General features: G+C 39.0%; 2 protein-coding genes across 8 annotated transcripts in view; one reads left to right on the top strand and one right to left on the bottom strand.

Moving 5' to 3' along the window:
- The window catches only part of RPGRIP1L (RPGRIP1 like), a 92645-nt gene extending 78828 nt beyond the window's left edge, over positions 1-13817 (bottom strand). For all 3 annotated transcript variants that reach the window (XR_008293905.1, XM_053211360.1, XM_053211361.1), the window contains exons 1-6: positions 13699-13817; positions 10764-11123; positions 9031-9175; positions 5435-5733; positions 1734-1836; positions 215-358 (exon numbers count right to left, since the gene is read on the bottom strand). Coding sequence is in view for 2 of the 3 variants with exons in the window: in XM_053211360.1 (XP_053067335.1) it covers positions 215-358; positions 1734-1836; positions 5435-5733; positions 9031-9175; positions 10764-10905 (833 nt within the window). In the remaining variant the exon portion in view is untranslated. The remainder of the gene's footprint in view (positions 1-214; positions 359-1733; positions 1837-5434; positions 5734-9030; positions 9176-10763; positions 11124-13698) is intronic.
- Positions 13818-13853: 36 nt separating this feature from the next.
- Positions 13854-15873, top strand: part of FTO (FTO alpha-ketoglutarate dependent dioxygenase) — a 387711-nt gene continuing 385691 nt past the window's right edge. For 2 of the 5 annotated variants that reach the window (XM_027044480.2, XM_053211363.1), the window contains exon 1: positions 13929-14105. In XM_027044480.2, coding sequence (XP_026900281.1) covers positions 14061-14105 — 45 coding nt within the window. In that variant the 5' untranslated portion in view covers positions 13929-14060. Of the gene's footprint in view, positions 14106-15873 lie in introns of all 5 variants that reach the window. The other 3 variants (XM_027044481.2, XR_008293906.1, XM_027044479.2) reach the window with 3 other exon arrangements.

Here is a 15873-nt window from a genome sequence, read left to right as displayed (position 1 = left end):
AGTGGAGCAACAAGGTGAGCCAGAGTAGGTTAGGGAGAAACATCCTTATACAGAGTTGTTGATAGCAGTTAGTAGGTCTAGAGCGGCTTCTATGAAGAATGTTAAGTGAAAACATGATTTTTAAAATAGACTAGACTTATCCTTCCATGGCATATGATAAAGTATTTTAAACTAATTTTGACCTTATCAAAGTGAGATTTCTGTTTTAACATACCTTTGATCTGTAGCCTGCTGTTCTCGAAGCTGAAGAAGAGATAACTCAATTTCATTTTCTTTTCTCCTCAACTGAGTTTTCAGGATCTCAGCCAAGTGCTCTAACTCTTCTATCTGGCCTCTTTGTGACTGAATAACATTTTCTCTGAAATAAAGAACGTTTACAAGAATTTGTAGTTTGAGGAAAAATCTGCAGTATTTAAGATCAGGACAAAGAAAGTCCTTCATAATAAAGAGCAAGTAAGAGTTAAAAATTTTAGCTTAGGTGCCTCTGGACATAGTGAATAGTAGATGAAATGTGACGAGTTAGAAGTGCATATGGAACAATTCAAAATATTGCTTTTTATATAATAATATCCTACGCAATAACCTGAACTTTGGTTCACTTCAATTCAGTAAGTATTGTTATTGGGTTACCTACTTTGTCCTCCACAACCTGGTCATAGATAATTTATATGCTTTTGTTCTATCCTATGTATATATGCATAGATCACTCAAATTAACACTTCAGAGAGAGAGAGAGAGAGAGAGAGAGAGAGAGAGAGAGAGAGAGAGGGCGCAAGAAATTTGCAAAACAGAACAGAGGTTTTTTGCATATATTTATTTATCTCTACCATGGGTGGCAGTATCCCAGCGTATTGAGCCTCAGGAAACTGGTATGAACCTGGTTTTTCAGACTATTAGCAGGTAACAAGATTAGGTATAATCTTTTGGTTTTATTCCTTTACAGGATAGTCATGGCTGTAACTGGTATTTAAAATATTCAAAATAAAATAAAATAAAATAAAATATTCAAAAGAACTAGTTTGAAGCCCACACCATTCTTAAGCAATGGTCTAAAGTGTGATGCTTTGTTTTATGTTTTCTTTCCTCATTTAGAATGGTTACTTTTTGATGATCCAGGTAAATGCCTGTCGATAAGGTGGAGCCTTATCTTCATTGCTGTGACTCACAGACACTGAAGCCATGAGGCTTTCATTAACTGGAGAGGTAAGCTAAATGCGGCAGAAGTAACTTTTTCAAAACCAGAGTATGATGAAGAATGCAGTGCTATAGAATCACAGTGAAACAAAATCTGAAATCCATATGTATTTGATAACTCCAAACTTTTAAGCCACTCCCTCCAATTCTTTTTTTTTTTTTTACTGCAAAAAGGCTAATTAATTCGGGATTAAAAAAAAAAATTACCTGTAATTTTCTGAGCATGGATAATGCTGCCTCTAAAGCTTATACTATTCTAAATGACTGGGCTTTACGCCATTCCTTTGGGGAGAAAATTGTAATACAGAGACTATTCTATAAACCCCTCCATTGATGCAGTCGGTTAAGTTGCTCATTTGCCTCATTTTATTGGAAACATGTTCTATAATATCTGTTCTTACCCCACGGATCAAGAGGTATTTAGTGGAGCAAATTATTTGTACATAAGCCAATTGTGTTTAAAATAAAGGAAAGGGAGGGATCAAAAAAGACATGATCAATAAATAAAGCTCTAAAATGACCATAAAAAGAATACATACAAATTTCTTATTTCTCCTCTGGCTTCTTCAAGTAAACTGTTGCCATGTTTTGTAAGCATGGGTTGTAGAGTTTCTGCTACGTCAATATCTTGGAAGCGAATACCTAAAAGTCAATCAGCAAGATTATAAAAGTGAAATTAATAAAGAAGGACTCTTGATTTGCTATCATAAAGAAATATGTATATAAGAAAATTTCCTAAGTACTGAGATACAGGAGCTCTATAGTGCAGAGACTTAGAAATCCATTGCCCAAGGGAGTATCATTGGCATCAAGTGCACACAGCAGTAAGTATTGCCCATTAAACAAATTCTGCTATGGAAACCAAATGACCTAGAAATAATTTGACTCCACTTAGATTTATAACTCCTAAAGTCATTCTGAAAGAACCAAAGTCTTCAATTCAGGGCTTTACGATATAAACTCAGGTATGAAGGAAAGAGATTTCAATGACTTAACTTCCCCCCCGCCCCCTATATTTTGGCTAAAGACTTTTATTTTTATTTTTTTATTAAAAATTTTTTTAATGTTTTATTTTTTTGAGAGAGAGAGAAAGACAGAATGCAGGTGGAGGAGGGGCAGAGAGAGAGGGAGACACAGAATCTGAAGCAGGCTCCAGCCAGGTTCTGAGCTGTCAGCACAGAGCCCAACATGGGGCTCAAACCCACAGACTGCAAGATCATGACCTGAGCCAAAGTCGGACACTTAACTGACTGAGCCATCCAGGCATCCCTGGATGTAGATTTAAAAAATTTTTTTTCCATTAGCCATTCACATTCCTTGCCCTTACATTTTGAACCTGATCTTCATTTGTGAGACTCACAGATACTGTGAGTGTGAATCAAAATGTTCTACACTTTGGTTTATTCCATCTCAATAAGAAAATTCACATTTAAACAAAGGTAATTCAAGAAGTGATCATGAATGAGATTCCTTTAAATAAAAAATTTTGCTGCTGCCCTAAAAATATAGTTTTTCTTGTAAAAGTCGTTACATGCAACTTTACAAGTCTAGTCCCGTTGTTAAAAGTGAGACATGATTTTAATTACATGATTGGATTACACTTAAAAAATAATTAAGTAACTAGAGTTTCAAGTAGATTAAATATGACAAATAATTTAGATTTTTAGTGGAGCATAGTCTCAGATACGAGGTATAGATAGAAATTCTTTCTTGGGGCGCCTGGGTGGCTAAGTCGGGTAAGTGTGCGACTCCTGATTTTGGCTCAGATCATGATCTCATGGTCGATGGAGCCCCGCGTTGGGCTCTGCAGAATCTGAAGCAGCCTCTGGGCTCTGAGCTGCAAGCACAGAGCCTGATGTGGGGCTTGAACTCACAGACTGTGAGATCTCGACCTGAGCTGAAGTCGGCCTCTTAACTGACTGAGCCACTTAGGCGCCCCTATCCTTAAAATAATCTTAATACTTATGGTGTAATAGTGGTTTGCCAATGGTTACATTCTAAAACATGCACACTTGATAAAAATCTTTGTTCTACCGGTTCTTCACAGTAAGGATTCTTTCTACATTACAATGATCACACGTTAAACCAGTACTTTCCATGCTTTATCCTGACAAGGCACGCATAGAAAAAGGTAGTATTTGTACAGCAGCTTGAGGGCAAGGCTGCTCATAGCCAGAGAGGGTCTACTGTCTGCACCTGGCCACCCTACGCTGTGATATTTCTGACAAGTGTGGCCTAAGTCCCAAGCTCAAAGGCAGTCTTCGAGAGTCTATTCAGATTACTAAGGTATCAACCTTGATAATGGTGCCTGGAGTTTACTCAGAAAGAGAACGTATTCATCACCAGTTAGCACTTTGTGCAGCTTCTACCTCTTGGACTCTGTACCAAGCAGTGAAAAAGTTTGAATTAGTATGATTTTTTTTTTTTAATGTTTATTTATTTTTCTGAGAGAGAGAGAGGGACAGAATGCAAGTGAGGGAGGGGCAGAGTGAGAGACACAGAATCTGATGCAGGCTTCAGGCTCTGAGCAGTCAGCACACAGCCTGATGTGGGGCTTGAACCCACGAACCGTGAGATAAACGACCTGAGCCAAAGTCGGATGCTTAATCGACTGAGCCACCCAGGTGCCCCTGAATTACTAAGATTGTATAAACACAAGGAGAAATTCAAGCTATGTAGTCACACTGTAAAGACTGTGCAGCTCTTTTTTTTTGCCTCCATAAGAGAAAACTTCCATCAGACTCTCTTTTTAAACAGCAATTCATAGTACTAGATTAGTTTGCCATATTCATCTAAAATCTGGGTGTTGCTTTTTTATTTAGTATAAAAGACCTTACAGACCTTAGAGATCATCTTGCCCAGCTATAGTCACAGATGCCAAAACTACGTTTTGGAGTGGATAGGTGACTTTTGAAAGGTAACATATTTTACCATGGCGTTACCATCTCTCGACTCTTTGGCTAATCTGCTGTTATCACTCCATTCTACAGATAGGAAGAATGAGGCTCTGAGAGGTCAAGTGCTCTCTTCCATGTTAATTAGCAGCAGAATAATTTTCTAATTTATAATTCATTATGATTGCTTTGGTTATTTTCAGTCTGTTGCCAACCTCACAAGCTAGAGTAGCTAAGCCCTGCCATCCTGCAGCTGTCTCCTAGGTGGAGGCCTTGGTGACTTCCAGGGAACTCTGCCTGGGGAAGAGATAGTGTCAATAATCAGTCTGGAGAAAAAAAATAGAACAAAATTTTCTCCTTTTCTGTTTATATGGCATTTTTTTCCTCTCCTCAATGAATTGAAATGAAAGTTTTACATGATTTTTTTGTGTCCCTCAAAATGTTTGGTCTTGATGTGAAGCATGTTCCAAACAAAGATCAATTACGGCTATCATGTTATTTCCTTCCCTAGTTGATGAAATTTTAAAAATGTTACTTAAAATACATACTGATTTTTCGCTTCATCATAAATAAGTAAGTTCATCATGGGTGGAGAGAATTGGGGATTTTTATTAGAAGTATTTAGGTTCTTTTCATATTAAGTTTCATCTATGCAATTGAATTGCTTTGTAACCTGGGTATGTTTTACGGGACTCATTTTCAAAATGAGGAAAGTGATTGACCTATGATCATTTTTGGAGACAGAGGAGGCCTTTATGGTCACTTGCTTAAATCCTTTTATCCTACATGTAAAGATCAAGGTCAGAATGATCAGATGACTTGTCCAAGGTCACCAGACAGTAAGTAGAGGAGCAGGAACCCAGTTTTTGAAACCCTTAGTTATACCCATATTGCACTGTCATGCTGTTGCCATACGATGAAGGATTTAAACAATCCTGCAAATTTTATAAACAGCCTTCTGACAAAGAAATTAAGTGCGATCATAAATAAGCAAACTAGCTGGTTTCCTCGTTTGCCTGAGTCAATGCGATTTCCGTCTGCAACACAGAAAACCAACTCAAACTAAACTTCTATTTTATGGTTGCACATGTATCTCCCATATCAGGATAAAGAGTTATGTTCAAGGTGTTACCTAACAAATTTGGGTGTGATCTAGGGATTCTTGAATAAAAGGATCTTCATGTTAATATTAACATTTTATCAAAAAGCAAGTCAAAAACATTTTTCTTTCTAAAGTTACTCAAAACCATGAAAAATATGGAAATAAAACTCTGTGTGTGTGTAAAACAACCTATTAAAAGAGTTACATTTAGGATCTAATATAAGGCAATATAAGCTTACTTTACCTTTCCTGGGGCATTCCTGTGAGCCTGCATTTTCATTCACTTTTCTACGCCCCGTGTTAACACGAGATTGCACGTAATTGTACGGTGTTTGCCTGTAACCCTGGGTTTGAAGTTGCTGTTTGGTTGAAATGAGTCTGTTTTTGAGGACTTCATTCTGTCTTTCAAGCTCATGCACTTTCTCTTGCAGCCGCTCAATCATTTCTTCCATTTCCACATCTCGTCCCAGCCGCTTGGGGCCGCCACCACCCCGCTCATATCTTTTCTTGTCATTAACTAGCCGTATTAACTTGGTGGCCATTCTAGGGAAATAATAAAAAGATGAAAAGGAATGTGAGAAGTCAGCATAAAATGCATTCTGTTGAAAGGAACATAATCACTGTGAGGACTTCAGTGCAGAACCTGAATAATAAATTTCAGGTTTTGATGTAACTATTACTGCCTGTGAAGAATCCTTTGATGATAATTGAAACCACTGGGCAACAATCTGCTTTATAGCACTGACAAATAACAGTTTCCTAAGGCTTATCATTTAAGGTTAGTAAAGAGAGGACACATATTTACTCCATATGTTCCTCAAATGCAATTTTTAACGCATGACCTTATGTAGGAATGCTGTATGCACTTAAATGTAGCTACAGATTGTGGATGTGGTGGGTTATAATATGCAAGCCACAGTAAGTTACAGTTTTGAAAAGTGTTAAGACTGCAGCACTGCTAAGTTTTAGGCGGACTGTTTTCAGTTTCTCTAGAATTAAGACACACTACAAATACAAGGTTAGAATGCACAGGTACACATTTATAAAAAGCCCAATGAAAAATTCAGAGGAACCAAAATGTGCCACTAAATGCTGCTTCGAACAAGAAATCCTCGTGTTTGATGGCAGAAAGTAATCAGATGCAAGAAGCGTTATTTTAATGCTACCTTTAAATTTAGACATAAGTTGTGCTTTTGACATCTCAGGAGTTTATACCTTTCATTCTTTTAAGTTTTGATAAAAACTGGTTAGACAGAACAAAAGACAGAAAGGGCACATGGGGGTGATGTAATATACACGTACAGAAAACATGCCTGACAGTGAGTGGAAAAATGTTGGCAGGACAAGAAAGAAAAGGTGGCTTTGATGAGAGACACAAGTTCAAGACTTTACAAAATTGGTCGCACATCTTCAATAGCTGATTCTGGTTTATAGTGAATCTATTTTTATAAAGAGCCAGACGGAGATTGAAAATAAAAACTCACTTCATTTTTCTTTAAATGGGGTTTGCTTTATTTTACCATGGTTATGGACAGAAGCTTTTACTTAAGAGAACAAAAGTGAAATAAAAAAATCCTTAATAGCTTTGGGATGTCATAGAACAACCTTTTTTTGCCCTGAGCAGAGTCCTCTGTAAGAGCGGTAGTAATACAGGTCTATCTACACTTCTGGCTACCCGGCCTACAGCATGTGGCATCAGGGAGAGCTATGCATAACATAATCAGTTAAGATTGTTTTCTCTTTCCCTTGAGGCAAATCCATTAAACATGCTTTATAAGGGATATAGGATAATAAAAACCAAGATCCAAGAGTACCACAAACACTCTAGTAAAATAATCAATGGATTAGTTCCTTTTCCACCTAATCCAGAGAATGATATATCATTGGGAAATTGGGGCAGGTATCATAAGCCCAACAGAGCCACACACTCTATCTATCCCTTTAATGAGTTTAGCATCCTTAGCCCCGCCCAGTGGCTTAGCCACAGAAATATGGTAGCCATCCAACTGAGATGTCAAGCTAAATATCTGAATCTTTTGTTACCAAGAGACTTTCACAGAGATAGAGATTACATCCAAAGGACACAGGTTTAATATAAAAAGTCAGTCAACACGTGGAGGATAACAAATGACCCAAATTTTGAAGGAAAGCAAAGCACATCAATAGAGTGGCTTTAAATTCCTTCAGGGATGTACAAATAAACTTTTTGTCAAGAAACCTACGATCGCATGTTTGTACAGGAATAGCAATAATTTTCATGTTTCAGGTGATTATTTTGTAACATTAAAGAATCATAAGTGATCTGGTAAAGTTTGAGTACTTATTTAAAAAGGTGGTTTATCAAATCTACATTTATACCAACGTGATACTAATTCCATCTTAAGGATAAATTTAAAAGCAGTTCTGGACCGCCAGGCTGGCTCAATCGGTAAAGCATGTGACTTCTGATCTTGGGGTTGTAAGTTCGAGCCCCATGTTGGGTGTAGAGATTACTCAAAAATAAAATCTTAAAAAAATAAATGAAAGCAGTTTTACACATGTTTGTAGGTAGTGTCAGTGGCATAAAATTCAGAAAGGATTTAGAGCTTTGGGTCAAAGTGGTCCTTGGTTCACTACTCTCAGAGCTATATAAAATAAAATCCCAAGAGCTTAAATGGCTTCAGCCTAATACCATAGGCTAGTGGCAGAGAAATAATAGAACACATGTATACAACTTGACTCCTAGCCGAGTCCTTTTTCTGTTAAACTACATGGCTCGTTATTAGGTTGTTTTATATTTTCTGGCTAGGACAGATTACTAATGAGGTCAAGGTTGTGAATTCAATTATTTAACTGGCCAATTAGGCTTACAAAGGAAAAAAAATGGTTCTGTGGTCATAGACTGCATTCCTCATTCTGATAGGACATGTGTGTGCTACTGGTCAGAAAAGGAATCAGGTAAGGGAATCACAGGTCTTGAAAAACCATGTTATCAGGACTCAAAAATGAACTCAAAAGCCCCCCACCCAGCAGGTCAGTGAGTCATTAAAACAAAGCCCACAGAGTACAGATAAATTCTTAGCAGGATAAATTCTAATCAGAAAGACCTCCCCCCCACCCCCCCACCCCATACCATCATCTTTCTTCCATGGCTGTCCCACCTTTCCATTTAGCCTAGAACATGAATATGAATACAGGCCTGTGCAAGCTTACAAATGGGAATGTACTTCTTTGTTTTTAAGGCCATACATTCCAAAGATAGTAATGGTGTTTGTGAACAAGAAAGAATGAAAGAAAGTCTACTCTTAAGAAGTTACCCCTGCAAAAATTTCTTGCACACAAATCAAGTGACAATGTTTCTTTAGAAACAGTAAGGACTCTTTGAAATATAGGTTCTAGACTAATCCAAGCAAAGTTAAATATGTTCCAGACATTGAAGTGAGGTTTTCATTAGTAAACCCCCAATCTTAAGGGAACGTGTATCCTAACAAGTTAGAATAGCTAATTACTTTTTCAAACTTTCATTTTAAAACCAAGACATTTAAAAAACAGATGCTTTGGCCATTTGCTTATTAAACTATAAATATTAAACCAGAAGTTATTTATAGATATGATACACTTGTACTCTTAGTTATTAGCTCTTGCTTTCAAATAGCAACTTCAGACATAATAAACACTCATAATCTTTTTGGTTTATTATTCTATTTTGTAAGATTTTCCATTTTTAAAAATTGTATTTATTTACAACCTGCCTTGTTCCAAAAAAGATTCCAGGTGGAGTTTTCAATTAAGTTTATAAAACAGCATATCCTCCAAACTTTACAGCGTCAGGAAAAAAAGCTAAAAGCTTTTTATCATAACCTTTTAATTTTATCCTCTTGCTTGTGGGCATGCTGTTTAAGTAAAATGTTCTCATCATGCAAACGCAAAAATCTGTCTTCCAGTTCCTCACGACTGATACGTGACACTGCCTGGCGAGACTTCATTGTCCGTGTTGTTGAAGTTTCTGTAAAAATGCCAAGGTAATTAACAGTGGGATTACTTAACATAGTCTCTAAAAATGGTAACAGTTGATATTAATATAATCTCTGATGCACTCATCTTTGTTCCTTTCTGACATATAATTAAGATTGTTGTAGAAAATGTTATAACATTGTTTACGTCACCACGCAGAGGGGAGAATAAAAATCTTTGCTATTACAGTTTATGTGCAATCTTAAGGATTTCAGCAATAATAATATCCATTCAAATGATACTGAAATGACCATTCTTTAAGACTGTAAGAGAATTCTGATCAAATAAGATTTTCAATTTATATGCTCAATGTTGAAAAAAACAAATTAAAAGTCAAAGTATCTGAAAGTTTTTTTCTTTGTTTTTTACAAAAGAGTTGTAACAATAATTTGGTGAACACAGGATATATTTCAGAGCTATGTATGTGTTTTGGGTTACAGAACATAAACTGTAAAATCTGCAAGTCCACACAACGAAATCAACCAACCTTTACAAATTTATAAGCTATTTTACATATTTTAAAAGAACTTTTATATCTTTCAGCATGTATATGTATTTTTTTTATATATGCTTAAATTTGGTATTTTCCATATCACTGGCTAATTTTCATCAATCATCCAAAAGAAACAAAGAACAAATGGACAAAGATTAAAGCCCCTACAGTGCGTTCCTGAGGGCAAGAATTGAACTTAAAGTAGCAAATTCCAATAAATAGCTTTGCACAATTAAAATTTATTGGTATTTGAATACTTGGTACTCTACCAAAGACCTAAAACAAAGCTTATACATACTTTTCATTTTAAAAAATAGAATCTGTAGAGTTGGACGTATCTTTTTCAATAAAAAGCATACTGACCACCTTTCTGTGGTAGTTCAAGGTGGCCACTTGAACTGTTCTAACGAACAGGCGTATGAAGACACCTTAGTGGAGTGTATTTTACATCCCAGCCATCTCAATGACAAATGCACTGGCACGACATGCTGTATACACAAAAACATAGCTCTACACTCTCAATTGTTCCTCAAAGCAGTTATTTTACTTTTTCAATTTTACAGTGCTTTTTGAGCTCTACAGCAACCACTAAGTGATAAAAGGATAAAGAAAACCTTTAATGTATATTAATTTGATAAAACAAAGTCAATATCGCTTGGATAAACAAGCCATTTTGAGGTACTCTACTTGAAAGGCAAAAATTTTTAAATATGGCATTTCCTGCCATATAAAATTTCAACATAAAGAAACATTTTAATGGTGAATGTGATTTAAACCAGGCAATTCGGTTTGGAGGCTTGATACTCTCTGCGTAGTTCCTACTGATGTGTGGAATTTTAAAAAGATGATTTATAACAATTCTTTATCAGAACAGAGGGGGATTTTACAGTTTCTATGAGCTGTTGATAATTGATGCACGCAGTAAAATACCATATGTTGTTCTAAACTCTCCATGTGCCTGTTTAGTCCAATCAAGAGCTATATACTTATTTAAACGGCTTCATTGGTGAGGATATCAGAAATACTTTAACAGGAAAGAAGTTACTGATCAAAGTTCATAACGATAATAAATAACAGCTGGCCGTACCTTGTAACCCTCCCATTCCAGAGAGGTTTAGACCTGTATCTTTCACAGGCAGGTCTCCTGCCGTCTCATCAGTTGGACCAGACATGGCCTGTCTGCGGAGAAAAGAAAATTCAAATAAAATCTTCTCAACATACAACGTCATGCAATGGAATGAAACAAATAAAAAGAGTAAGGCACTATGACTTTAATGGACTTCTTAATGCTCACATGTGCTGCTTGAAGAAGATGAAAGCTTCATTTTAAAAGTAATACTACGTTCAATCATGGAGACAGTGTTCCTTTCAACAGTGTATTTCCTATAGTTTGCTTAGGAAATGAGGTAAGATTATCATTCTTCCTTCTCTCTTCTTATTTCTCTGTCTGAAACAAAAACAAACTCCCCCCTAATTTAAGAAATACTTTCCTCTCCATCCCCCTTTCCCTTTTGTGCCCCCCAAAGCAAGCAGGTACCTTGAAAAAAACCAGTCAGAAACTTGATTCAAATGGTTGTTCTATTATTTACTAGCTGGTGAAGTCACCTAGTCTGAGTTTCGGTTCCTTAATCTCAGTATTTCTTAAAAGGTCATCTTACTTTGTTTTACACACACACACACACACACACACACACACACACACACACAAACCCTTACATAGTACATATGTATGTATACATGTATGTATACAAGTAAACTCTACCCCCAGCATGGGGCTCAAACTCATGACCTGGAGATCAGAAGTCACATGCTCTACTGACAACTGAGTCAGCCAGGTGCCTCAGTTCCTTAACTTCAAAAATGGAGAAAATAATACCGATCTTACAGAGTTATTCTAAGGGTGAGATGGTAAATTAATAGCAGTGAGCACATTTGCCTGGGAGGTCAATACTACTTGAATATTAATTTCCAGTTTGGTGCGCAAATGAGTGGGTAGGTCCAAGTTTTGCAAAAAGATGCTTCATAAATTCGCCCACTGAGTTTTTGTTCTGTCTTGTCTCTGTCGCCACGAGGCCTAGTCCCAGGGCTTCCTACCTCAACATACAAGCTGTCCAGTTAATTCTGGCATCTTTACAGTTTCTATTGTTCACAGAGATGCCCCACAGTAACTCAGTTTTGTATGTGGATGTAAACGGTCCGTGCAATGTCTAGTATGCGGAAAAAGAAAGATTTCGTATTTTCATTTCAAATTACCTCGAAAGCCAAATGCAAACTACCAGTGAGATGCCCTAAGGCAGAGGTTCTCAATCTCTAGAATGGCGGGCCTAGAATGTAAAGTCCAAGAGAGTACCAAATTTGTCCTGTGCACCTCTGTCCTGTACTCTCAGAGGCTAGCACAGAGCTTGGCACATAGCAGGCATTTGCTAAATACTTGTTGAATGAAGGGAATCCATGGAGCTTTAGGGTCTGGGGACCCAAGAGATGGTTTATCAAATCTTGTATGCATATTTGTATATGCACACTATCTTTTAGGGAAAGGGCTCATAACTTTTACTGTAACTTACCGAAGGCTGAGAACCACTGCATTCAGTCGTGACACAAACAATTAACAGACATAGACCTGAGAGATCATCTCCTACTTCTGGAAACACTACTACAGAAAAGGTCGATTTTAGGAAGCAAATCATCAACAGTTTAAACACAGGACACTTGTGAAAACGGTAACGTTGCCATGACAGAGTTATGGTAGCTTTCGTGATCATGACGATGATGATAGTTAACGTTTACTTACTGAATGCTTACTAAAATGTGCCAGACACTCTTCTGAGTGCTCTGATTAGGAATTAATCAATTATCTCACAATATCCCTGTGAGGTTGTTACACAAATGGTTTTTACTTTACAAATGAAAAAACCTGGACACATCCTAGGGAGCTTGCCTAAGGTCACACACCTAAGAAGTAGGCGTCTGGTCACATTTTTGTCATGGCTGGGAAGGTGGAGGGCAGTGTTACTGGCATCCAGAGGCCAGAGATGATGTGAAACATCCTACAGTACACGGGAACCACAGCAAAGAATTAATTACCTGTCCCCACAAGTTAACAATGCCGAGGCTGAGAAATCCTGCACCATGCTGTAACGCCTCTCCATACCATCTCATGTCATCCCTCCTCGCTCACCATGCCCAATCACACTCCTACATTAGGTTCCTCAAATCCAGGGTCCCCTTCGCCTTGCTCAAAGCCTTTGCGTTAGCTGGCTCCTCATTCTCTGGGGCTCAGCTCAAATGCCACTTCCTCAGAGATGTCTTCCCTGATCATCCTATGGTTACTTTCCCTCCGGTTTCATCACTGTGTATTTCTGTTGTAGCAGTCATCTCTAGCTAAAATCGTCTTATTTGTTTACTAGTTGACTACCAGTTTGTCACCTAGTAAGTAAAGCAGAAGCATCTTGAGACGGGTATCAGTCCTGTTCACAGCTGTAGGGAACAGGGCCTGATGCAAGGCACTGATCCAAGACCGACATTAATATTTACTGAATGTTTAAATGAAAACCTGGCTTTGAGACTAAAATGGTAAACAAAATCCCCGCCTGTCTGTAGTTAACAGGCTATGGGGTAATCAAACCATAAACAAGTAATTATAAATCATTAAGCCAACAATAGGCCATTTAAGAGGCTAAAGGGGCTACCAACCAACTCTTAACCCAAGGTTAAGGAGCGAATTGTGTTTATGTGTCCTTCTATATGAAGGAGGACTTGGAAAGGCACGGCAGGCAGCATCAACTCTCATCAGCCTGGTTTAAGGCTGGGCTGTAAAATTTCAAACCGGTGCTGGGCGTGGGGATAATGGGCGGGCTGTGATTCAGGCCTGAGGATGTGGTGTCTCGTGCTGGGCTGCTTTTCACGCAAGCAGAACTCTAGGGCCTTCTCTAGGCCGTAGAGCGGATCCCAGGACCCCCACCCGTGCTGTAGGTAGAGGGTGGGGCCACCTCCGTCCCCCTCACCTCCTCCAGAGTACTCACCGCCACTGTCTCCCCGCAGCTAGCTACCGTTGCTATAGCGCCGACAGCGTGCTGGGCTGCTGGCAGTGAGGAGCACGGGAAAAACATGGCAGGCTCCGTTGCCTCCTGGGAAATGTAGTTTTCCTCCGGCCCTCGCCCGCCCTCTCGCTGCGTAGCTGTCGGCCCTGGGAAATTCTCCTGCCCCAAACCCGAGGCTCTCTCGGGCGTCGCCGCCTTGCATCCTGGGAAGGGTAGTTCTCGAGGCTCTGAAGGAGCATGGAGCTGGGCGGAAGCAGGACGCCGAGAGAACTACATGCAGGAGGCGGGGTCCAGAGCGAGGAATCTACGCGGCTAGCAGTGGTGAGGGCGGCTGTAGCGGCAGCATGAAGCGGACCCCGACCGCCGAGGAACGAGAGCGCGAAGCTAAGGTATGTGGGCTTCTCCAGAGTCTGGGATCTTTGGTGCACGTATAGCTAGGGGCCGGGAACCGGAAGGGCTTGGCTGCCTGGCGAACGGACGCACGGTCTTAAGCCAGGGGATGACAAGGCCTTGTCAGCAAGGGAACCAGAGACATTGGGGTATATTACATTCGTGCTGCTCAGGATGCAGGCCTAGCATCCAGTTGGATCAGCTCACCAATGAGAATCACGACATCCATTTCCTTTTCCTGCTTCTGCACTTCATTCCTTGGTCAGCTTTGTAGCTACCCTGTGCCTCAGTTTACCGGACTCTCAGATGACTGTGATCGTAACAGTTGTGCGTTCTCTTCGGTAATGATTTCTGAGGACGAGATTGGTTCAGATGAAATATCTGTGCGACCAGATGTATTTATTTGGAACAGTTGTCTCAGTGGTTGCCTGTTTTGTTCTGTGTCTTCAGCACAGCGGGTATGAATCTAACTACAATCCTATTTTCTACCTTTGGGGTTCAGCCTCAGGTAGTTGCCGTTCCATGGGATGGCAATAATAACATCTATAGCGACGTTTTGTTTTGTCATTTGTTATATGCATTTATTTATTGTCATTTATTACAAGCATTTATTACATGTCAGTTTCTGTGTTAAGTTCGTAAAATTTATATTTCATATTCTCACTGCAGCAGATTTCAAGATAGATATTATGCAGATGGAGTATCAACAGCCCTGTTTTACAGGTGAAGCCTTGAGTTTCAGAAGAATGGAGTGTTTTTCTGTCTCATTCCCCACATCAAGTCCTGTTGATTTGTTTAAATACGTCGGTAAACCGGTCCATTTTTTTAATCTCTGCCACCTTGGACCAAGCTACCATTATGTCTTTAATGGATTGTTGCATCAGGCTCCTTATTGGTCTGCACTCACTCTACACACTAACACTCCTTTGTCCCCTCATCCCCTTTCTCCCACACAACCAGTCTCTTCTGCACACTATGGAGTGTGATCTTTTCAAAATGCAAATCTGTTCATGTCCCTTTCCTTCCTCCCTCCTCTGCCAACCACCTGTTTAAAAGTTTTCCATGACTTCCTGTTGTTCTCAAGAGAGAGACAGAACTTCACATGGCCTCTGATGGTCTGGACATCCCACATGACATTCTGCCCACTCTTCGCCCATCGGCCACGTTGGCCTTTTTAAAAGGCCCTCTTTTCTGCTCTCTCTGGTTACATAGCCTTTACACATGCTATTATGTTGCCTACTCTATATTAGGCAAATATTAGAAGTGAGAACCAATTATAAATATAACACACAGTTCTTGCTCTTGTAGAATTTCGAATCCTACAAGTGAGTTTGTCTTAGGGAGTACTTCTATGGATTTAAAATATAAAATCTGCCCTATAATGACCTGAGTTATGACCAGGTTGCACTGGGGACCTGAAGTTTCCATGCTAGGGTCTGCCTGTGATATGGACAGAATACTGAAGATGGGTTCCACGGGGGGAAAGGGAGGGGAAGGGAAGATTCTTTTGCATTAGTCCGCAACAGTGTAAAGGAAGAGAGAAATGTCATCCAGTGGCATTGTGTATGATGTCTTTCTCACCTTTTAGCTTTACATTTGTGTTATCCATCTAGTCTGTTAAGATTTATTGAGCACCTATTATTTATTTGCTAGACACTGGGATTATGACTTTAACTAAGATAGAATCCGTGCACAAAGAAGCTTTTACTCTACTGAAACCATAACCGTTGCCTGTGAGATAGTTATTCATGTCTTCCACATTTTACA

Source organism: Acinonyx jubatus, chromosome E2 (genome assembly GCF_027475565.1).
Source record: "Acinonyx jubatus isolate Ajub_Pintada_27869175 chromosome E2, VMU_Ajub_asm_v1.0, whole genome shotgun sequence".
NCBI lineage: Eukaryota > Metazoa > Chordata > Mammalia > Carnivora > Felidae > Acinonyx > Acinonyx jubatus.
The sequence above is the reverse complement of the archived record's forward strand: the minus strand, read 5'-3'. Positions and strand labels throughout refer to the sequence as shown.